The sequence below is a fragment of the Oncorhynchus clarkii genome, chromosome 7 (assembly GCF_045791955.1).
Source record: "Oncorhynchus clarkii lewisi isolate Uvic-CL-2024 chromosome 7, UVic_Ocla_1.0, whole genome shotgun sequence".
Taxonomy (NCBI): domain Eukaryota; kingdom Metazoa; phylum Chordata; class Actinopteri; order Salmoniformes; family Salmonidae; genus Oncorhynchus; species Oncorhynchus clarkii.
The window spans coordinates 31594203-31618398 of record NC_092153.1 but is presented as its reverse complement, the minus strand read 5'-3'; the positions used below and the strand labels follow the sequence as shown (position 1 = coordinate 31618398).

Below are 24196 nucleotides of genomic sequence, written 5' to 3'. Positions count from 1 at the left end.
AACTTACACAAATGCTTGTCTAGCTTTGGCTGTAAAGCATATTTTGAAAATCTGAGATGACAGGGTGGCGAAATAGCTCCGTTTGTTCTTCACGTTTGGCTGAGAAATCGGACGAAAAATATTCAAAATTAGCTCCATAATATCAACAGAAACATGGCAAACATTGTGTATAATCAATCCTCAAGGTGTTTTTCAAATATCTATTCGATAATATATCCACCGGGACAATTGGTTTCTCAGTAGAAGCGATTGGAATAATGATTACCTCTGTACTTTACGCAAGATTTTCTCCGGGAGCATCATGTGACCACTTGCGCAATGTAGCCCCCTACGGGTATTCTTCAACATAGATGCGTAAAACTACGTCACAATGCTGTAGACACCTTGGGGAATACTTAGAAAGTGTAAGCTGGTTCATAGCACATTCACAGCTCAATGGGGACTCATTGGCACGCAGCGCTTTCAAAATTTGGGGCACTTCCAGATTGGATTTTTCTCAGGCTTTCGCCTGCAACATCAGTTCTGTTATACTCACAGCCAATATCTTTACAGTTTTAGAAACTTTACAGTTTTGGAAACGTGTTTTCTATCCAAAGCTGTCAATTATATGCATATTCTGGCATCTTGTCCTGACAAAATATCCCATTTAAAACGGGAAATTCTTTCTTCCAAAAACGAAAATACTGCCCCTAGAGTCGCAACAGGTTAACAAAAGGCTAAGCTGTGTCTCAATATATTTCACTTGTGATTTTCATGAATAGGAATATTTTCTAGGAATATTTATGTCCGTTGCGTTATGCTAATTAGTGTCAGTCGATGATTACGCTCCCTCATGCAGGATGGGGAGCCACTAGAGGTTTAACATTGTGTTCGCGGATGTGCCAAATTGTACTGCTTACCTTGACGATGTGGTGATTCATTCGTCTACTTGGTCTGATCATCTCACCACCTTGAAAAGTGTGTTTCAGCAGTTGGAGAATGCTTCTTTAACTCTCAATTTGGCCAAGTGTGAGTTTGGGAAGGCTACTGTGACTTACTTAGGGAAGCAGTAGGACGAGGTCAAGTGCGCCCAGTCACTGGCAAAGTGGAAGTAATTGTTGCTTTTCCTGCTCCCACGACTTGCCGCCAGTTGCACAGAATCCTGGGGATGGTAGGGTACTATAGTACGTTCTGTAATAATTTTTTGACGGTAGTAGCTCCCCTTACATCTCTGCTCAGTCCCAAAGTAACATTTTGTTCCCAGGGGGGAAGGGGAAGGCACCTTGGGAGTGCTTAGGCAAGAGTCCTGCGGGCATACATATACCCTTAGTATGTACTTTGTCTGTGCACACTAGGTAAGACCTGGGCGGACCACCCCCTGTATTTTGGTTAGCGCGCAAGGTGGTGCTAAGAATAGGTGGGTAGGTAGGAGAGGGGGCTCTTTAACTTTAACTTTCTTTGCTTTGGTTGCGTCCAGCCCCTTTTCCCCACTTTACCGTGTGAAGGAAATAAATTCCCTGTTAACCTCTAGCACTTAGCCATCCCGGATCCGGGATTGTGAATACAGCCTCAAGCTCATTACCATAACGCAACGTTAACTATTCATGAAAATCGCAAATGAAATGAAATAAATATGCTAGCTCTCAAGCTTAGCCTTTTGTTAACAACAGTGTCATCTCAGATTTTCAAAATATGCTTCTCAACCATAGGAAACCAATAATTTGTGTAACAGTAGCTAGCTAGCGTAGCATTTAGCGTTAGCGTTAGCATTAGCATTCAGCAGGCAACATTTTCACAAAAACCAGAAAAGCATTCAAATAAAATAATTTACCTTTGAAGAACTTCAGATGTTTTCAATGAGGAGACTGTTAGATAGCAAATGTTCAGTTTTTCCTGAAAGATTATTTGTTTAGGAGAAATCGCTCCGTTTGGTGCGTCACGTTTGGCTACCAAAAAAAAGCGAAAATCCAGTCATCAAAACGCCAAACTTTTTTCCAAATTAACTCCATAATATCGACTGAAACATGGCAAACGTTGTTTAGAACCAATCCTCAAGGTGTTTTTCACATATCTCTTCGATGATATATCGTTCGTGGAAGTGTGCTTTCTCTCCTGAATCCCAGGAGAAAATGCCCACACCTGAAGATTACGCACCAATTTAGACAAAGGACACCGGGCGGACCCCTGGAAAATGTAGTCTCTTATGGCCAATCTTCCAATGATATGCCTACAAATACGTCACAATGCTGCAGACATCTTGAAGAAACGACAGAAAGGGCAGGCTCGTTCGTGGTGCATTCACAGCCATATAAGGAGACAATGGAATACAGAGCTTCAGAAATTCTGCTCATTTCCTGTTTGAAGTTTCATCTTGGTTTCGCCTGTAGCATGAGTTCTGTGGCACTCACAGATAATATCTTTGCAGTTTTGGAAACGTCAGACTGTTTTCTTTCCAAAGCTGTCAATTATATGCATAGTCGAGCATCTTTTCGTGACAAAATATTGCGCTTTTTTTATCCAATAATGAAATAGCGCCCCCATAGACTCAACTGGTTAACGGTAAAATTCTCTGCCTCTGTCATCTTTACCAGCACCTACAATCCCATACCTCTTTCACTCCACAGGGAGTTGAGTTGTTGCGGGGTGTTGCATTCCCTCCACCAAGAGGCATACGTAACACAAGTGTTGATACCACTTTTATGAGCTGTTTTGACTGCACACTTTCAAATACAGTATGTCAGGTGATTTTGTACACAGTTATACCTTGTATGACCAGCACATAAGGTGCTCCATCTCTCTGAAGTTGATCTGTCCATCTGGTCAATCTATGCAGTTCCCCCTCCAACCTCTAACTTCATATTATGTCTCCAGAGAAACCTGGATTCAAATAAATACTTTTTTAGATTTGCTCTAGAATAACTACTTTTTTTGTGGGAATACTCACCTACACAGCTTTCTGAGCATAGCTGAGTTCTGTATTGCAGTTTTATCAAGTATTTATACCCTTGGCAGATTTTAAAATGCACAAAAATAGGGTAATTTTGGTTTTGTACATAGCCATATGATACATGATATAGAAAAGTACAATCTTAGGCGAGTACATGGAGAGCTATATCTCTGCTGGTGATCTGTCTATCTGTTCATAATTACTGGTACAGGTCCCCCTCCACCCTCTGGTAACTTGTTAGTATGTCTCCAGAGAAACCTAGATTCAAATAAAGGTCCTATTTAGGTGGAATTAGGTGTTTTTGGCTGGGATCCAAATTACCTCAAAGAACTTGATTTTTTTTTAAAGTCTATTTTGATACAGAAAAACTAAACAATGATTTAAATGTATTGAGAACAAGTTGATTGACAAAGTCATGACACATTTGAAGAATTTAATTAACCACCCTTGGGTTATGATCAGAAATATGTCTCTAGGGTCAAAATTACCCCAGTCAGTAGAATGAGGGGTTATTCAAAATACGTTGGATAGCCAAGTCTCAATAGTTTTTCATTTAATTTTTTTCCCCCATCAATCTGTTACAACGTTTACAGAGCTTACATCTGGGATTATCTGAGCACATAAATTGAATGAAAAAGATGTTAAACACTGTCACGCCCTGACCTGAGTATTCTTTGTTTTCTTTATTGTTTTGGTTAGATCAGGGTGTGACATGGGTGATGTACGTGTTTTTGTATTGTCTATGGTTTTTTGTAGGTTTATGGGGTTGTTTATCATCTAGGTGTTTATATATGTCTATGGTTGCCCAGATTGGTTCTCAATTAGAGGCAGGTGTTTATCGTTGTCTCTGATTGGGAACCATATTTAGGCAGCGATCTTCTTTGGGTATTTCGTGGGTTATTGTCTATGTCTAGTTGCCTGTGTCTTCACTGTTTATATATAGCGTCGCGTTTGTTTGTTGTTTTGTAAGTTTGATTTAGTGTTCTTTCTTCATTAAATATAGAAGATGTATTCATATCATGCTGCGCCTTGGTCTACTCTCTACGATGATCGTGACAGAATAACCCACCTTAAAAGGACCAAGCAGCGTGATTGGGAGGAACAGCTCTTAATGGAGAAATGGACCCGGGAGAAGGACGAATGGGTAACAAACCTGGGAGGAGATTGAGAGTTGGTCGATCGAACCAGGGAGAGTGCCAGAGCCTGCATGGGATTCTTTGGAACAGTGCGAGGAGGGATACAGGAGAATGGAGGAACGGCAAAGATATAAGGGTACACGGCTAGCACGGAAGCCCGAGAGGCAGCCCCAATATTCTTTGGGGGGAGGAAAATGAGGAGATTGGCAAAGTCAGGTAGGAGACCTGAGCCAACTCCTCGTGCTTACCGTGGGGAGCGTGTAACTGGTCAGGCACTGTGTTATGCAGAGATGCGCACAGTGTCTCCAGTGTACATTTCTAGCCCGGTGCGCTATATTCCAGCTCCTCGCATTGGCCGGGCTAGAATGAGCATCCAGCCAGGACGGGTTGTGTCAGCTTTACACTCCAGACCTCCAGTATGCCTCCACAGCCCAGTACGTCCTGTGCCTGCTCCCCGCACTCGCCCTGAGGTGCGTGTCCCCAGCCCAGTACAACCAGTGCCAACACCACGCACAAGGCTTCCTGTGCGTCTACAGAGCCCTGTATGTCCTGTTCCTCCTCCCCGCACTCGCCCGAGGTGCGTGTCTCTAGGCCGGTCCCACCAGTGCCGGCACCACGTACCAGGCCACCAGTGCACCTCCAGGATCCAGTACTTCCTGTTCCTGCTCCTCGCACGCCCTGAGGTGCGTGTCCCCAGCCCGGTACCTCCAGTGCCGGCACCACAAACCAGGCCTATAGTGCGACTCAGCAGTCCAGTACGCCCTGTTCCTTCTCCCCGCACTCGCACTGAGGTGCGTGTCTCCAGCCTGGTACCACCAGTGCCGGCACCACGCTCCAGGCCACCAGTGCGCCTCCAGGGTCCAGTACTCCCCGTTCCTGCTCCTCGCACTCGCCCTGAGGTGCGTATCCCCAGCCCGGTACCACCAGTGCCGGCACCACGCACCAGGCCTATAGCGCGCCTCGGCAGTCCAGTACGCCCTGTTCCTCCTCCCCGCACTCGCCCTGAGGTGCGTGTCCTCGGCCCAGTACCACCAGTGCCGGCACCACGCACCAGGCCTACAGTGCGCCTCGCCAGTCCAGAGCGTCCGGCAACAGTACCCAGTCCAAAGCGTCCGGCAACAGTACCCAGTCCAGAGCGTCCGGCTACAGTACCCAGCCCAGAGCATCTGGCTACAGTACCCAGCCCAGAGCATCCGGCTACAGTAGCCAGCCCAGAGCGTCCGGCAACAGTACCCAGTCCAGAGCGTCCGGCAACAGTCTACAGACCGGAACCTCCTACGACGGGCCGCAGACCGGAACCTCCTACGACGGGCCGCAAATCGGAACCTCCTACAACGGGCCGCTGACCGGAACCTCCTACGACGGGCCGCAGACCGGAACCTCCTACGACGGGCCGCAGACCGGAACCTCCTACGACGGGCCGCAGACCGGAACCTCCTACGACGGGCCGCAGACCGGAACCTCCTACGACGGGCCGCAGTCCGGAGTCTACCACAATGGGTCGCAGTCCGGAACCTACCACGACGGGTCACAGTCCGGAGTCTCCCTCCAGTCCGGATCCGCCAGAGTCTCTCTCCAGTCCTGAGCCGCCAGAGTCTCCCTCCTGTCCTGAGTCGCCAGAGTCTCCCTCCTGTCCTGAGCCTCCAGAGTCCCCCTCCTGTCCGGAGCCGTCAGAGCCGTCAGCCAGCCAGGAGCCGCCAGAGCCGTCAGCCAGCCAGGAGCCGCCAGAGCCGCCAGCCAACCAGGAGCCGCCAGAGCCGTCAGTCAGCCAGGAGCCGCCAGAGCCGTCAGCCAGCCAGGAGCTACCAGAGCCATCAGCCAACCAGGAGCTGCCAATGCCGCCTGTCACGCCGACAATGCTGGAATCTCCCTCCTGTCCGGAGCTGCCAGAGCCGCTCCTCAGTCCAGTGACGCCCTCTACGATGATCTTCAGTCCGGGGTCCACTGCGAGGGTCCTGCTCCAAAGGCGCCACCTAACTGGGCCAAGACTGAGGTAGAGCGGGGTCCACGTCCTGCACCCGAACCACCGCCATGAAAAAGGCCCACCCGGACCTTCCCCTTTATATTATGTTTTGCGGCCGGAGTCCGCACCTTTTGTGGAGGGGTACTGTCACACCCTGACCTGAGTATTCTTTGTTTTCTTTATTGTTTTGGTTAGGTCAGGGTGTGACATGGGTGATGTATGTGTGTTGTGTGTACTGTCCAGGGGTTTTGTAGGTTTATGGGGTTGTTTATCATCTAGGTGTTTATATATGTCTATGGTTGCCTAGATTTGTTCTCAATTAGAGGCAGGTGTTTATCGTTGTCTCTGTTTGGGAACCATATTTAGGCAGCGATCTTCTTTGGGTATTTCGTGGGTTATTGTCTATGTCTAGTTGCCTGTGTCTGCACTGTTTATATATTTATAAATAGTGTCACATTTGTTGTTTTGTAAGTTTGTATTCATATCACGCTGTGCCTTGGTCTCCTCTCTACGAGGATCTTGACAAACACAGATACACTACATGCTAAACTTGTCAATAAAGGGAATGAAACTGGTCAATATTAGTGCCAAATACAATTAACTACTGTAAACACCCTAGATTTTGAACCTACAAAATAATACTAAAAAAATATACTGTGACAGACTGATCAGGAGAAGGAAATGGAGGTGAATTGGACACACACTCAAAAACACAATTAACGTAACAAGACAGGCAAAGGACTACAACTCACAACGAAATAGAAAGCAGGGAAGGCCAAAATACAACTGGAGATGTCCACTCTAAGAACTCAATGAAGTAAAAGCCCTTGCCCAGAGAAGAGTGTGGTGAAGAGCTATGGTGAACGCCCTAAACTCCAAAATAAACCAAAGGGACTAAGTCAAGTTAGTCAGTGACAGACGTCTGAGTGTAATAATGAGTGCACTTTAACATGTCTCATTCTTGAGATAAAAGCATCTGCTGAGGTTCGAAGAGATCCACACTCCACACACAAGCACATACACTTCCAGCATATCATAACCCAGACATATCCACTGAACTTCGGGGGGAATTGAAACCGCACATCAGCATCAGGCAAGAGTATAAAATAAAGGTGATAGAAATGAAAGAAAGGCCAGGAGCTGATAAAAACATGCAAAATAGAGGGTAATAATAATAGAGCTTGCCTATATCTTTGAGTTATTAGTACTCTTGTTCCATTTCTATGACCTGTACGTGAAAAGGGAGAGGGTACAGAGAGAAAGAGAGTACATTTGGAACAATCTAGGATTTGAGGGCCTAAAAGCATCTCTTAGAGGATCCTGAGATAGAGCTCCTGATATGGCCTGTGTAAGAATCCCTGTGAAATTAACTTCTTAAATAGGGATTGGAGAGTATTGAGGACGAGCGGAAGAGGAGGAAACAAGGATCGACTAACTTCAATCGAGAGGCAAGTAGTCGTGGCACTACTGTAACGTATATAGAGTAACGTTGTGGTCGTGTCACTACTGTAATGTATATAGAGTGACGTTGTAGTCGTGGCACTACTGTAATGTATATAGAGTAAAGTTGTAGTCGTGGCACGACTGTAACGTATATAGAGTAACGTTGTAGTCGTGGCACTACTGTAATGTATATAGAGTAAAGTTGTCGTCGAGGCACTACTGTTATGTATATAGAGTAACGTTGTAGTCGTGACACTACTGTAATGTATATAGAGTAATGTTGTAGTCGTGGTACTACTGTAATGTATACTGTAATGTAAATAGAGTAATGTAGTCGTGGTACTACTGTAATGTACATAGAGTAGAGTTGAAGTCGTGGCACTACTGTAACGTATACATAGTAACAGTGTAGTCGTTGCACTACTGTAACGTATATAGAGTAACGTTGTAGTCGTGGCACTACTGTAATGTATATAGAGTAACGTTGTAGTCGTGGCACTACTGTAACATATATAGAGTAATGTTGTAGTCGTTGCACTACTGTAATATGTATTGAGTAAAGTTGTAGTCGTGGCACTACTGTAACATATATAGAGTAACATTGTAGTCGTGACAATACTGTAACGTATATAGAATAATGTTGTAGTCGTGGTACTACTGTAATGTACATAGAGTAGAGTTGAAGTCGTGGCACTACTGTAATGTATACAGAGTAACGTTGTAGTCGTGGTACTACTGTAACCTATATAGAGTAATGTTGTAGTCGTGGCACTACTGTAACGTATACATAGTAACGGTGTAGTGGTGGCACTACTGTAACGTATATAGAGTAACGTTGTAGTCGTGGCACTACTGTAATGTATATAGAGTAAAGTTGTAGTCGTGTCACTACTGTAATGTATATAGAGTAAAGTTGTAGTCGTGGAACTACTGCAACGTATATTGAGTAACGTTGTAGTTGTGGCACTACTGTAATGTATATCTATTAAAGTTGTAGTCGTGGCACTACTGTAATGTATACAGAGTAACGTTGTAGTCGTGGCACTACTGTAATCTATAAAGAGTAACGTTGTAGTCGTGGCACTACTGTAATGTATATAGAGTAAAGTTGTAGTCGTGGCACTACTGTAATGTATATAGAGTGCTGTGTTTTTTTCCCTCTTTAATTTACAGTGGCTAATAAGTGCTCGTAAAAGTTTTTATGAACCACCTCCCTAGAAAGAGGGCTAGTTGGCCAAGGAACATGATAACTAGGGGCTTGATGAATTCAAACAAAGCATCACCGATGTCAACTGTGTTCATTGTTGATACACATGACCTCCACTTCAAAGCACCTGGCATTCCATTGAAAAAACTTGTGAAAGCCAAAAGAGAATTCCCCATTCACCACCGCTCACCTGTTTCACAACACTCTGCTTATGCATGAGCTCGACCCGAAAGGAGGTGGCCATTTGCAAAAGATTTTACAACAAGATGGTAATGAGCAAGCCTCAAGAGTATGAGCAGTAGACTTAATAAATGTAGGGACAATTTATAGTCTTTCCGATAGTGGAAAGTTATTTAAGGATTGTTGTTTAGATACATTAATCTCTGAAGATAGATAATGTACTTACATTCAGTAATCTTGCTCTAAAGCAGGGGTGTCAAAGTCAAATGGACGGAGGGCCAAATAAAAAAATCAGCTACAAGACGAGGGCCGGACTGTTCGAATGTTCATTGAAAAATTTTTAAATGACGCATATAGTCTAGTGAACCTAATTGAACCTACTGAAAACCTAACAAATATATTACAATATGATCAGATAAATAAAGCAATATTTTCTTATGGCTCTGTCAGTAATCTTTAATTTTCAACAGACACAAAAGACAAATTTCCTTTATATAAATATCCCCATAACATGAACATTAAATGAAAGAAACCGGTATTCAAGGCACCATCAGTAGACTATATTTTCTATTTTAGCAAAAGTGGGCTAAATTTACTTCAAAGAAAAAACAATAATAGCAATTTTCTATCATCCACTCAACTGAAATATTTTTAAAATATAATTGGATTGAAATACAAAAAAATAAAGTGCAAAAATCTATTAATCAAAAACAACACTTTGTTTAAGGAGAAGTAACATGCAGTGAAAACAAATATTAAATTTTAACTTTTAAACTTGAACTGAGTAAAAACTCTAAATATGTGATTGCACAGTAATGTTCACTTGTTTGAGGTTGAGGGTGATACTTGGTGGTGTCCCATCTTTTCCACAAGTTCATCAATGTTCGGGGTAAGGCTCTGAGCTGAAGAAATCCTCAGAATTGAGTGGAGGTGTTCAGCAGTATGTCGACTTCTGTGTGATGTTTTGTTCAGGTTCATCAAAGAAAACAGTTGTTCACACAGGTATGTGCTGCCAAACATAGACAACGTTTGAGCAGCCTGGATGCGCAGCTGGGGCATTGTGCCGGGGAGGAAACGGGCGAACTCCGCAGCACCCACTGCCGCATATTTTGCCCTCAGTGCATCATTGCATTGGAGGTCAATCAACTCCATTTGGAGGTTTGGTGGTGAGCTTTCCACGTCAACAGCAAATGGGTTACCGAGCAGTTCCAACCTGCTTTTTTGTGCTTCAAAGTCAGCAAATCGGCGTCGAAAGTCAGCGGCAAGCATACCTATTTTATCAGCCAACTGTGTGCTCGGGAACGCACTGGTAGAGAGCTTCTCTTTCATGGTCTGGCAGCTGGGAAAGTGGCTCAAATTTTCTTTCCGCATCTGCGTCTCCCACAGAGTCAGTTTGGTTTTAAATGCCTTCACTGTACTGTACATATCAGAGATGACACGATCCCGACCCTGCAGCTGCAAGTTTATTGCATTCAGATGACTCGTAATGTCACACAGAAAAGCCATTTCACACAGAAACATTTCGTCTCGGAGTTGTGTTGTGTCTTTCCCTTTGCTGTCCAAGAACAGACAAATCTCCTCACGAAGCTCGAAACATCTTTGAAGCACCTTTCCCTGGCTTAGCCATCGCACCTCTGTGTGATAAGGCAAATCACCATGCTCCGTTTCTAACTCCGTCAGAAATGCCTTGAACTGGCGGTGATTCAAACCTTTGGCTCTGATAAAGTTAACTGTGCGCGTGATGATGCTCATTACATGCTCCATTTTCAAGGCTTTACCGCACAACGCTTCCTGGTGTATGATACAATGATAAGCTGTCAGCTCACCTGTCGCGTTTTCCTCTTGCATCTTTTCCCGTATCTTCGCCACCAGTCCGCTCCTGTGTCCACACATCGCAGGTGCTCCGTCGGTTGTCAAACCCACGAGTTTTTCCCAAGGCAGCTCCATCTCATTTACACATCTTGACACCTCTTCATACAAATCATGCCCCGTAGTTGTGCCATGCATAGGACGTAAAGCCAAAAACTCCTCTGTCACGCTTAGGTTGGAGTCCACTCCGCGGATGAAAATTGACAACTGGGCAATGTCAGAAATGTCGGTGCTCTCATCCACAGCCAAGGAATATGCAATAAAATCTTTTCCCTTTTTCACAAGCTGCTCTTTTAGATTGATGGACAACTGGTCTACTCTCTCGGCAATGGTGTTTCTGCTCAGACTCACATTTAAAAAGAGTTGCCTTTTTTCTGGGCAAACTTCGTCACAAACTTTAATCATGCAGTTTTTGATGAAATCCCCCTCCGTAAATGGCCGGGCTGATTTAGCGATCTCTTCTGCCAAAATAAAACTGGCCTTGACAGTTGCGTCCGCGTGTGTGTCCGCGTGTTTCGTTTCATAATGTCGTCTCAGATTATACTCTTTCAGTACCGCCACACTTTCTCCACACAGAAGACACACAGGTTTTCCAGCTACCTTCGTGAACATATACTCCGACTCCCACCTTGTTTGAAACCCCCGGTTCTCAGTATCCACCTTCCGTTTTGCCATTTTTGATGGGTATCTGAAAGTTAATTTTACTGTGATGCTGACGACTGCTGTGCCAATAAATATTGAAATGAAGCAGCCTACTGCTCGGTGCGTCACCTTTGCATTGTGGGAAATGTAGTATTGGTGCGTGTAAAAGATCTGCGGGCTGCCGGCTTGCTGCGGGCCGGTTCTAATAATAAATCAAGATCATCCCAGGGGCCGTAAAAAACCTTCTTGCGGGCCGGATGTGGCCCGCGGGCCTTGACTCTGACATATGTGCTCTAAAGTGTCATCCTGAGGGTCCCAGAGATAAAATGCAGCATAGTTTTGTTTGATAAAATCAATTTTTATATTAAAATGTAGGAACTGGGTTCTACAGTTTGAACCCCTGCTGTCTCTGGCTCGACACCCACCCTGCCCAGCCATCTAGATGTGTGAAAGTTAGTGTATAAGCTAATGATCCATCATGTATGACAATCCTGGTAGTGTGTAAATGTAATGTTGTATTATCATATCATTTTGTATGTTCTCTATAGTTATGTACTTGAAAATGTATCAATTGACCAATTCGGCACATTTGGGCAGACTTGCAAAATATTGTCCGGTATTGCAATGCTTCACTGGTTCAATCTGAAACTTTGCACACACACTGTTGCCATCTAGTGGCCAACATCTAAATTGCGCCTAAACTGTAATATTATTTTATGGCCTTTCTCTTGCATTTCAAAAATGATGAAACAAAAACAAAATAGAAAATGCATGTTTTATTGTTTGTATTATCTTTTACCAGATTTAATGTGTTATATTCTCATACATTAATTTCACATCTCCAGAAAATGGAAATTGTTTCCTTTCAAATGGTATCAAGCATATGCATATCCTTGCTGCAGGTTCTGAGCTACAGGCAGTTAGATTTGGGTTTGTCATTTTAGGCGAATTTTTTAAAAAAAGTGTCTGATCCTTTAGAGGATTTATTAATGCTGCTTTTTTAAGGCTGAGTTGCAGATGCAGGTCTCTAGTTGGGAGTTGGTACACATCTTGTGGCTAACAGCACTAGCCTGAGCTGAATACCAAGTCCCTGTGGTGCAGCTGGTGGAACCACTGTAGAAGACACAGACAGCCCCAGAGTCCTAACACGCTCACATCACCAGTCTAAACTGTGGTCTGACATGTCATGCGACTTTCCAGGAACTAACACTAAAGATAAGCATTGAAGCAAAATGTGGTACTTTTGTTCTTCTGAAATTACATGATTATTATGCCCCTTAAGAACTGAACAAAAACAAGTAAAAGACATAATAAAAGGAAACTCCTTCTCCATCCCCCCCAAAACACTATGACTCAGAATATCTCATTAGTAAATAAATAAATAAACACGCAGACACGTTCACATAGCAAGAGACAATAATTTGGGCCTGACCCGAAAGGAACCGTACCTGACCGAAGAATTTGTAACAGGATCTTTGATAGGCTTGAAGGTGATTATCTTCAGATACAGTCAGAACTGAAACAGCCCAATAAGTAAGTTTTAAAGAGGGGGCAAGGAGAGAAGAGCACATTTAATTTTGACTCAATTAAACTGCCTTTGGTGACAGGCCAAAGCATTGACATCATTACTGAGTGTGAGAGTCTGGGTTGTCTCGGACGCAGTCTCTCTGTCTGCCACGGGACAATGGGTAAGGCACTCTGATTTTTACAGGGAGTGCTCCTTCTGATGGATGCGCTTCCCGTTTTGTGCTGAGTACAGGGGAATCAAATCTGATTGACACCCACTGTCATACGAAAAACAACTCCTGCCCTCCACTTTGGGTGAACTGTGGTTAATTCGAGGCTGCATGGCCGACGTGAGCCTTTTTACCTGTCAAGGGGAATGCTGAATTTGGAGGCCATTTTATCAAAGTGCCACCTGCTTTGTTCCATTTCTCTCCCATCTTTCTGTGTCACTTTTCAGGTTCAGCTCTTTGCTTTGTGCCACTTTGAAAGTACCTGAATACTGCTGCGTAAACGTATAGTTTCTCTCTGTACCTCACCATGTTCAAAATTCTAGATGTTGGGCAAAAGCACACGGAAAATGTTCTTAATTTGCTCCCGTCTGGTTGGTACTACAGGAAATGGAGAAGGTGTGTTGTGTCTTAATTGTCAAGCCTTAACATCATATCCTGGGGGGACCAAATCCTGACGCAAATATGACCAGTCTGTCAATATGGATGCCCTCCTAGCCACTACTGTGTAGGACAAGCAGCCTGTACTCAAGAAAGAAGCCTGGGGGACTTGAGAGGCCAGAGCGGGGGTTGTTTCGAGCACAATTGGCAGTGCCAGGAGAGTTGGCGACTGTAGTTGGCACCCGCCCTGGCTGAGGAATCAGCAGACAGCTCGTCTGTATTGGGAGGAAAAGCCTCCCTCGACCCTCTTTCTCTCAATATCTCTCTCTCTCCCTCCCTCCCTATTTCTCTTTCCAGACTTAAACTCTCCACCCTTAGGCAATGTATTTTCTTGTCTTTTATGTCGGGGGACTTGGGTGGCATCGCATAGCTTCGGAAAAGCCTGCTCGGGCTCATTTGATGTGCATGCTTTCTAATTGGCACAATGAAAGGATGAAAGAATGGCATCTTAGGGATGCCACCCGTGAAAGGAGACTTGATGAGCAAACACGAACAACTCAAATCACATGGTTATTTCATGCTGTAGTGGCGGGTAAGGGAATATGCACAGTACCGACAGTACGTACACTATGTAGTCTACTGAAAGATGGAGAGTATAAGTGAGTAGCGGTGGTTTACAATGAGCATTTACATATGTGACAATAGCTAAATGGAAAAACCATTAGATTAAATAATAATGATAGGCTGACATACTTTAAAGCCACGGAGAAAGAGTTAAGCTGCACTTGATTTTACATTTCTGGTATATAACCTGAATGTAATGGGGGACAATTTAAGTGAAAAGAGAAACAGATTAAGGAACGAGAGATGTGACATAAATGCCTTATTCTTGATGGCAGGTCTAAACTACCAAGCTAAATCCATATTTTATGCAATAACTTTATCAAAAAGACTCAAAAAGACTCACTGAGCCTAAAACTCACAGATTGAATTGACTGAGATCCAATGAAATCATGAAGTCGATGTGACCACCGCTCAGGCACACTGAACCACATCATGGGAAAACTTGAGCATTGGGAAGGCGCTGCTTATACCGCCAGCCGGTGCCAACGCCAAAAAAAGTTACAGAGGTGGAAAATTATGGAACACCCTCTGGTTTTAAGCAATTTCGAAAAATATATTTTATAGTCTAACCTTTTACGAATAAGAAGAGCTAGAGTGCCATACATTTGCATACTGTTTGCGATTTGGCAAACAAAGAAGAACAGGCAAATGCTAATGTACATCCTGTCACGTCTGCTCCCGCTCTACCTCCCCCTGGCGCTTGAGGGGGCCAGGCTGCCATGCATCACGTACTCCTGCCGTCTATTACGCACACCTGCGTTCCCTTGTCACGCAGATCAGCGATATTGGACTCACCTAGACTCAATCATCACCTGTTTATTACCTCCCCTATATTTGTCAGTTCCCCAGCTCTGTTCCCTGCTCTGTTCCCCGCTGCTGCATTGATTGTTTTTTGTCTGTGTTTACTAGTTTGCTGGCGCTGTTCCGGTCTCGTTCCATGTCCGATCTTTATTAAATGTTTGACTCCCCGTACCTGCTTCGTCTCTCCAGCGTCATGGTCTTTCATTATTCACTAAAAGGCTGAACAAAGACATTCCATTGAAAAAGAAAATCCCATCTGTATTAGGGTTGTCACAATACCATTATCATGATACTACAATACTAAATGTTTAATGGCAAAGAGGATAACACAAAGCAGACTAAACTCTTTAGTCTTTTAAAAACCTGCTTTATGTGAATGTCTTATAGCTTGGAAAATGACTCCAAATGACAGTAAGGTTGTTTGTTCACAAAATGACTGTTTTTCTCTCAAAATTAAGTCTGCTTCATGTTTTGTTTGCTTGTCATGATACTTCCGAGTATGGTGATACTAGTAGCGTGACAACCGTAATCTGTATCTAGACAACATACAACAGCGATGGACATTGAACAGTGATGGATCTTAATTTAAAGGAGGTATGACAGCTCACCCCATTGGCTTTGCTCAGGGCTTGGAAGTAAATGCTGTAGCTCTTGGACGAAGAGAGGGGGGGATTCCAGTAGCCGTTGTAGGTCTTGTTGTCGCCTACGGTGAAGGGCTGAACCACAGTCAGGTAGGTGGGCGGGAGCTCCGCCGCAAAGTAGTGGGGCGAATCCAAGATGGAGGCATTCTTGAAGCTGACGGGGACGGGGAAGCACTCCTGCGCGTCGGCTGCCCGCCGCACCTTCTGCTTGCGTTCCTCTTTCACCACCAACTGGTAGACACTGGGGAGGAACATAGGGCAAAGGCCAAGGGTCATCATCAGAGTTCTGACCAGTGCCTTTAGAAAGTATTCACGCCGCTTGACTTTTTCCACATTTTGTTGTGTTACAAGGTGGGATTAAAATTTATTTAATTGTCATTTTTTGACAACGATCTACACAAAATTCTATGTAATGTGAAAGTGGAAGCAAAATTCTAACATTTGAAAAAATTTAAGAAAAAGAAAAAGAAAACAGTAACATATCTTGATTACATAGGTATTCAACCCCCTTAGTCAATACATGTTAGAATCACCTTGGCAGTGATTACAGCTGTGAGAAGTCTATAAGAGCTTTGCACACCTGAATTGTACAATATTTCCACATTATTCAGCCATTTTTAAGTCATGCCGTAGATTTTCAAGACATTTCATTTTTTACAAAACTGTAGCTACGCCACTCAGAAACATTCAATGTCGTCTTGGTATGCAACTCCAGTGTATATTTGGCATTGTGTTTCAGGTTATTGTCCTGCTGAAAGGGGAATTTCTCTCCCAGTGTCTGTTGGAAAGCAAACTGAACCAGGTTTTCTTCTGGGATTTTGTCTATGGTCTATTCCGTTTATTTTTATCCTAAAAAAAAACTAGTCCTTGCCGATGACGAGCATAGCAATATGATGCAGTCACAACCATGCTTGAAAATTTGAAGAGTGGTATTCAGTGATGTGTGGTGTTGGATTTGCCCCAAATATAACACTTTCTATTCAGGACATAAAGTTAATTTCTTTGCCACATTTTTCCAGTTTTAATTTAGCGCCTTATTTCAAACATGATGCATTTTTTTGAATATTTGTATTCTTTACAGGTTTCATTCTTTTCAGTATGTTTTTTAGGTTAGTATTGTGGATTAACCACAATGTTGTTGATCAATTGTCTCCTATCACAGCCATTAAACTCTGAAACTGTTTTAAAGTGAAAACACTGAGCAGTTTCCTTCCTCTCCAGCAACTGAGTTAGGAAGGACATTTGTAGCTTTGTAGTAACTGGGTGTATTGATAGACCATCCAAAGTGTAATTAATGGTGAAAACCCTGAGTGGTTTCCTTCATCTCCGGCAACTGAGTTAGGAAGGACGCTTGTAGCTTTGTAGTGACTGGGTGAATTGATACACCATCCAAAGTGTAATTAATAACTTCACCATAGCCTCATAGTGAAAACCCTGAGCGGTTTCCTTCTTCTCTGGCAACTGAGTTAGGAAGGACGCATGTAGCTTTGTAGTGATTGGGTGTATTGATACACCATCCAAAGTGTAATTAATAACTTCACCATAGCCTCATAGTGAAAACCCTGAGCGGTTTCCTTCCTCTCTGGCAACTGAGTTAGGAAGGACGCTTGTAGCATTGTAGTGACTGGGTGTATTGATACACCATCCATGCTCAAACGGCTATTCAATGTCTGCTTTAAACATTTTCACCCATCTTTGTGAGGCATTGGAAACCCTCCCTGTTTTTTGTTGTTGAATCTGTGTTTGAAATTCACTGCTAGATTGAGGGACCTTAGAGCTAATTGTATGTGTGGGGTACAGAGATGAGTCATTAAAAATATATTCTTAAACACTATTATTGCACACAGTGCACCATTCATCTTATCAAGGCTTGCAATAACAAAAGTCTTGAATACTTATTGACTCAAGACATTTCATCTTTTCATTTAAATTAATTTGTAAAAATTACAAAAAACATAATTCCAATTTGACATTGAAGGGTATTGTGTGTGTGACACAAAATCTCAATTTAATACATTTTAAATTCAGGCTGTAACACAACAACATGTGGAAAAAGTCAAGGGTGGTGGATACTTTCTGAAGGCACTGTATGAAGCGTCTCAGAGTAGTAGTGCTGATCTAGGATCAGTTTGGTCTTTTAGAACACAATGAGTAAGATTACATGGACATGGGGTACCTGATTCTGTGTTAGCACTCCTACCTTAAGACGATTGATACATACAGCCCTTAACTCGACCCCAGGTTCCATAAGAAATGGGTTAAATATTGATTTAAAAATTAATTAATAAAAACAATTGAATTTAATAAGGAACTACCTAATGTCTGAATATATACATAGTGTTTTACATACAGAATGGGTTTGTTGTCTGTGTCGGGTCAGTTTAAAACTATATACAAAGTTTATCTGAGCAGAGAGTCTTACTGCTGCTCTCTCTTAAGCTCCAATCAACTATTCATACCACTCCAAATTGACCACATTTCAAACTTTCAATTTGCTTTGCGATTATTGCTTTGCTGAATATGTGGACTTTTAACCAAAAAATATATCATGTTTGGTGACCTTTTGGAAAATAAAGGTTACTCCGTGGAAAATTATATGTTATTTACTTTAAATTTAGAATAGAAACCAACATATAAATATAGACTTGTCTGGGGGGAGCACTACTATTGGGCAGTCATTTCTGTGAGGGACCAGTAGAGGGAAATCTACCCCTAATTAGAAGTGAGGAGCCAGAAGGAGTGGTCTTTAAACTGGCCTTTTTTGAAAGGCCCTGTCAATGGAGAGGAAGATAATGAGTGGAGGGTTTGTTTCTGCTCTGGGGTTCATGAATGGATAAGGACTTCTTTTGAGCCCTGGGGCGCTATAGTGGTTGTCCGCAATTATGTCCATCTATGCCAAGAACACACTTCACAATTATATGCAATTAGGGAAATGTATGTTTCAGTGAAGGACTAGGGCAAATTATCCTAGCCTCTAATTTGGCATCTTTCATATGGGATAATTGCTGATGACCAAAGGAGCGTGTACTTTTCTCTGACAGAAAATATAAATTTCAAACTAATGGCTTTCAGAGACCAAACAAGTGCATTGGAAAAAAGGCTTAGTTGCATCCGTATGTGCAGGATGGATGTAACAACAGCCCGGCTGATCTTGTCATGAGCTTTTTTGGTAAACATTTTCATTAAAGCAAAGCTTTTATGTTCTAGAGACCATTATACTTTTTAAAGCATTATCTGTACAGTATGTGAAATGTAGGCTATCGTTATTTCCAAAGTAATGACTTGTTTTCAACATAAAACAACGTTTATCTGCACTAACTCTATCTTGCACTGACTCTATGCACACTCAGAAGACTATATATACACTCACTCACATACTCTTATTATTATCTATCCTGATGCCTAGTCACTTTACCCTGCCTTCATGTACATATCTACCTCAAATACCTTATTATGATCTATCCTGATGCCTAGTCACTAACCTGCCTTCATGTACATATCTACCTCAAATACCTCATACCTCTGCACATTGATCTGGTACTGGTACTCCCTGTATATAGCTCCATTCTTGTGTATTTTATTCCTCTTCTGTTACTATTTTTCTTTTAAGTATACTTTTTTAACTCTGCATCGTTGTGAAGAGCTCGTAAGCAAGTTAACACCCATTGAATTCGGTGTATGTGACAAATAAAATGTGATTTGAAATATGGCAATGAACCTTATGCACTTAGGGGCATATTTGAAGTGTTTTACGAAAGGATTTAGTAGTTGATGAATCAGAAAATGTAATATAGCATGCATATTATATTATAGAATACTGTAAATACCCACTTGGATTTAAATTCCTATTTAGCAATTTCACAAGTGTATTATTCCCTTCAGATATTTCAATTCTATAATTCTACACAAGGCCTGGAAATATTGTTAGCCCAATAGCAAGTACATAAGCATTTTCTTTCTGATCAAATGTTAGCCCGTAAGGGCAATTGAGGGATTCGGTTAACACTGGGAAATAGTTTCCTTCTGAGTTGTTAGGTTGAGCATAAAATGCCCTATTTCAATATGCACACACTAACCATATTTTCATGAATGTCAACAAACTGCTTGCGATTGATGTTCCTAAAGCGGTTAAGCTGTTGTTCCAAGCCAACGGCCAGTAGTGTTGAATTGGCATAAGTGAGGATGTCGTGTCTGTTTTGTCAAGGCTATGTTTTCAAAACTGGAACTGAATGCGATGAAACTTTTAAAAGAACTGTGTTGCTCTGCCAACTACAATACAAATTGAACTTGATCCCCTTAATGCATTTTGCATACAAATTGCACTTATATGAATGACTGCTTCTAATACCTCAAAACACCCACAGGAAGAACAATAATTCCGTTTTTAATTTAGGAGATTCTGTGGACTTCGGTGAACCATTTCAAGGTCGAGATAAATATGAATTGGATTCTGTGCTTAGAACTTGTCTTTTTTGAGAAAGAAAGGGGTAACACTTTAGTAAAAACCTGTGCAATTAGGCCTAAGCGTTAACTGCACTGTCATGTGTTGTGTATGAACAAATTAATTTCTTAGTGTGCAGATAAGCAGTTAAAACAATCAATATATACAATTTAATATAAATTCTTTCCACACACCATTATTTTGCGAATCTGACACCTCCATAATGCCATGCTAAAAATGTGTGAGTTAGGCTTTATGCCAGAGTTTTCACATTTGAAGCAGACTAAGATGAAGTTAACACTTCTAAAATAGAGACACTTGGACATGTAACTTTTGACAGGAAGTGATGTCATAGTGTGGTGGTACCTGACAGGAGCTCCTCTGGACTGGGCAGGCTTCAGCAGAACTGTGATGGTGGTGTCCGTCTCGTTCAGAGGGGGCGTGTCTGTCTCGTATTCCGGCATCGATGGGGCTGGTGGGGAAAGATTCAGAGGGGATGAGATCAAGTAAGTGTTCATTGGGGCACGCCATGGAACACTTTTTAAATGTTATGCCACAAAAGACTGATATGATTGAGTCTGTTTTAGTTACTTTTGTTTCTTAATGAACAAAACCCTGTTGAATTCCTATCTTTAAAATGCACTTGGTCCCCTCACATCATTGCAATAATGGATTTAGCCCTGTGATTGCTGAAGCTAATCCAGAACGGAGTATGGCATACAGTAACAGTAAATAGACTATGGAATTGGCCTAAGTCAATATTGTCCATAAAGCCATTGCTAAAGATTGACCTTTTTAAAGATGTATCCTAACACAAGCATGTTGGTGTGAAAGCCTTGCCCTATACACGTCACGATAGTGCCATCTCTTTAAAATGTCACGTCTTCATTATCTCCAAAACATTCATTGGACAACATTGATTAGATAAACCAAGTCTGGAATTAGAAATGCCAATTCGTTCAGGAATCAAAGAGAAAGGTGTTGATGCTCCAGGCCGTCAAGGCTCTAGTCTATTGGATGACTGACAACTGAGACAGGGAATGTTTACTTTCAGAGATAAGAAGACAAATCCTTCATGCTTGTGTTACACCATTTCTATCTATGAATGTCAGGAATGACATGGTTCAAATGAATGGTGCACAATGATGAACAATGTTTGATTGCTACATTCGGTGTACTGTACGTTGTCATTCCAGTGATATTTTGACTGTCAGCAACAGCATTAAATTGGTGTGTCAATAACGTGCCAACCACGTGATTTTCTTCATCCCCCAACTTTGTTTTATCTCAGCGTATAAATATATTATTCTACTCTAGCTTAATTTCTACAGTGAGACTCACGCAACTTTATGAATCATTCCCAGCATGTAATCCCTATATAGACATTTGAAAGGTCACTGTTTTACTGAGGTGTATCCATTTAAAAAAATTAACAATAATATACTGGCCTTACAAGTCTTTAGTCAGGTGTTTGAGCCTTGTTCTAAAAGGTATTTTTTAGAAAACGTAGCATTTTACAATGTCACAGTGTTGGTTTTTTACTTTCATACAACATACAAAAGGAAAAAGGAGAACAAAACTGCTATGGTACAATGGTGCACGTAATTTCTGTTTTAGTTGTCATCTGTGCTCCCTCTCCGGCCTCTAGGTCACCAGGCTGCTCGTTATGGCGCACACCTGTCACCAGCGTTATGCACATTTGCACATAATGACACTCACCTGGACTCCACCACCTCCTTGATTACCTGCCCTTTATATGTCACTCCCTTTTGTTTCCTCCCAAGTCATCATTGTTCCTGTTTCTGTTCCAGTGTCATGTCTGTGCGTTGTTTGTGTTTCTTGTTTTGTATTTAGTTGCGTTTATTTATTAAAACATTATTTATTTATTAAAATAAATTGAACTTGCTTCCCGGCTCTCAGCATACATCGTTACAGTAGTGCTTGCTGTTGTATGTATGTGAACTTCTGATACCAACGTAACACCACTATTAAGACTATCTGCTCTGAACAGGTCTCACTCACCTGCTATCTTGGTGGCGATGCGGGTGGTAACAGGGGGTCCAAAACCTTTGTTGGTGCTGGCTTTGAGGGTGAAGAAGTAGGTGGTGCCCGGGTAGAGCCCCACAAACAGGTGGTGGGTCTCGTTGCGTAGCTTGAACACCCTGCCACGCTGGGTGGTCAGGTCTGCACTGGGGTCCAAGGAGCTCAGAGCCTTATAGGTGATCTGTAAGAGCAGAGAGAAAAAGGTAACACTGTGGGTGGGGAGCAGCAACATGGAGTAACTCTTAAACTGGGTTAAATCAAGGGTTTATATATTCATCTTGTTGCACCAAATGTTAAACATAGTTTTAAATTAATCCTAGTTAAATTAAATTCAGTGGTGGAAAAAGTACTCAATTTTCATACTTGAAAAAAATAAAAGTGAAAGTCACCCAGTAAAATACTACTTAAGTAGAAGTTTAAAAGTATTTGGTTTTAAATATACTTAAGTATCAAAAGTAAACGTAAAAGTACAAATAATTTAAGATAATTAAGCAAACCAGACGGTACAATTTTTTTTTTTTTTTACAGATAGCCAGGGTCACACTCCAACACTCAGTCACCATTTAAAAACAAAGCATTTGTGTTTAGTGAGTCCTCCAGATCAGAGGCAGTAGGGATGACCAGGGATGTTATCTTTATAAGTGTGCGAATTAGACCATTTTCTGTCCCGCTAAGCATTCAAAATGTAACAAGCACTTTTGTGGGTCAGGGAAAATGTATGGAGTAAAAAGCACATAATTTTCTTCAGGAATGTTGTGAAGTAAAAGTAGTCAAAAATATAAATAGTAAAGTACAGATACCCCTAAAAACAACTACATTAAGATTAGAGGATGGATTTAATCAGAGGTGTAAATTACTTAAGAAAAATACATTAATCTAAGTTTAGTTTTCACTTTAAACCTTTTTTATATAAACTTAGATTGGAGCTTAATTCTGAACTGCCACTTGAGGTGGTTTAACTGATAAATGGCAGCATATCTACTGTGGAGAAACCAAAACTACAGTTCCTCACATAATAATTAGAGACAATTTGAATCCTGAGTTTTATGATAATGATGAGTTTTCAAGGAGATACCACTTCTCCAAAGACTCTGTAATGCAACTGGGAAGGAAGGTTGCACAAACCATTACGCTTTGAGAGTGATAGGAACGTGGCTGTACCCCCACTACTTCAGCTCCTGTTGGCCCTACAGTTCTACGCAACTGGATGTTTCCAGATGGTGGATGGACTCCACAAGTCAACCATCTGCAGGATTGTAGTCCGAGTGTCCAGTGGTATTGCTGGTCTGACGAATCAGTACATACGGTTGAATCCTACAGAGGAAACAGCAGCTGGATTTTACAGGAGAGCTAGATTCTTAGGTGTACTAGGGGCAATAGACTGCCTGCCTCTCCTCTGCCGCATCCTTTTTGGCTTTCTCTTTGAAATTTTTCCAGCACGCCTTCATCCGATTTGGGTCCCTCTTCTCTTAAATCCGTGTCAATCCATTAAATCTGTTGCATAATATGGCCATGGGGTCTTCCTTCTTTTTGAAAGTCATGTTGAGCCTTTTTATCCTCTATCTTAGTAAATTCCCCCATCAGCTCCAACAAGAGGTTTTTTTCATAAGCAGAGAAATTTGAACTTCTTTGACATGCAATGATCAGTTGGGTAGCGAACAAATAATAAAGGGCTACATAATGTTAAGTAATGACAATAACACGTTATAATTTATGCTAACTAGCTTGGTTTATAAACTAGCTAGCTACAGTAGCTAACGTTAGCTAAAGAACAAGTTTTCTGTCTACTACTGGCAAATAACAGATTTTATTTCAAATCGGCCAACCCATAAGAACCTTTCACAATGGAGTTGCAGTAGTGCTACATTGCTATTATTTTATCAAGGAACAGCAACTTTGTGGCCTCATTTGTCAAATAGGCTAGCAACTTCGTTTCAACTCGTGAAATTCCTCATATATTGGTGTAACATGTCACTAATCATAGTTTAAAACTGAAAATCATAGATTTACTGATCCAGATTCAAAATTAAGTGGTGCAACACATCTCTGATTAATTATAAACCTACATTTACAAAACCTAGATGAGCTCTAATCCTAGATTAATTTAAACCATGTTGGTGCAACCCACTCTATATCATATGAACAAAATGTATTTAAATGGCATTC

The 24196-nt window shown here is 41.9% G+C and overlaps 1 protein-coding gene across 1 annotated transcript in view; it reads right to left on the bottom strand.

The window, feature by feature from the left end:
• Positions 1-24196, bottom strand: part of LOC139413194 (receptor-type tyrosine-protein phosphatase T-like) — a 497128-nt gene that overhangs the window by 175933 nt on the left and 296999 nt on the right. Inside the window, exons 10-12 of the mRNA XM_071160294.1 lie at positions 22010-22211; positions 20354-20459; positions 15514-15787 (exon numbers count right to left, since the gene is read on the bottom strand). Of these exons, the coding sequence (XP_071016395.1) occupies positions 15514-15787; positions 20354-20459; positions 22010-22211 (582 nt within the window). The remainder of the gene's footprint in view (positions 1-15513; positions 15788-20353; positions 20460-22009; positions 22212-24196) is intronic.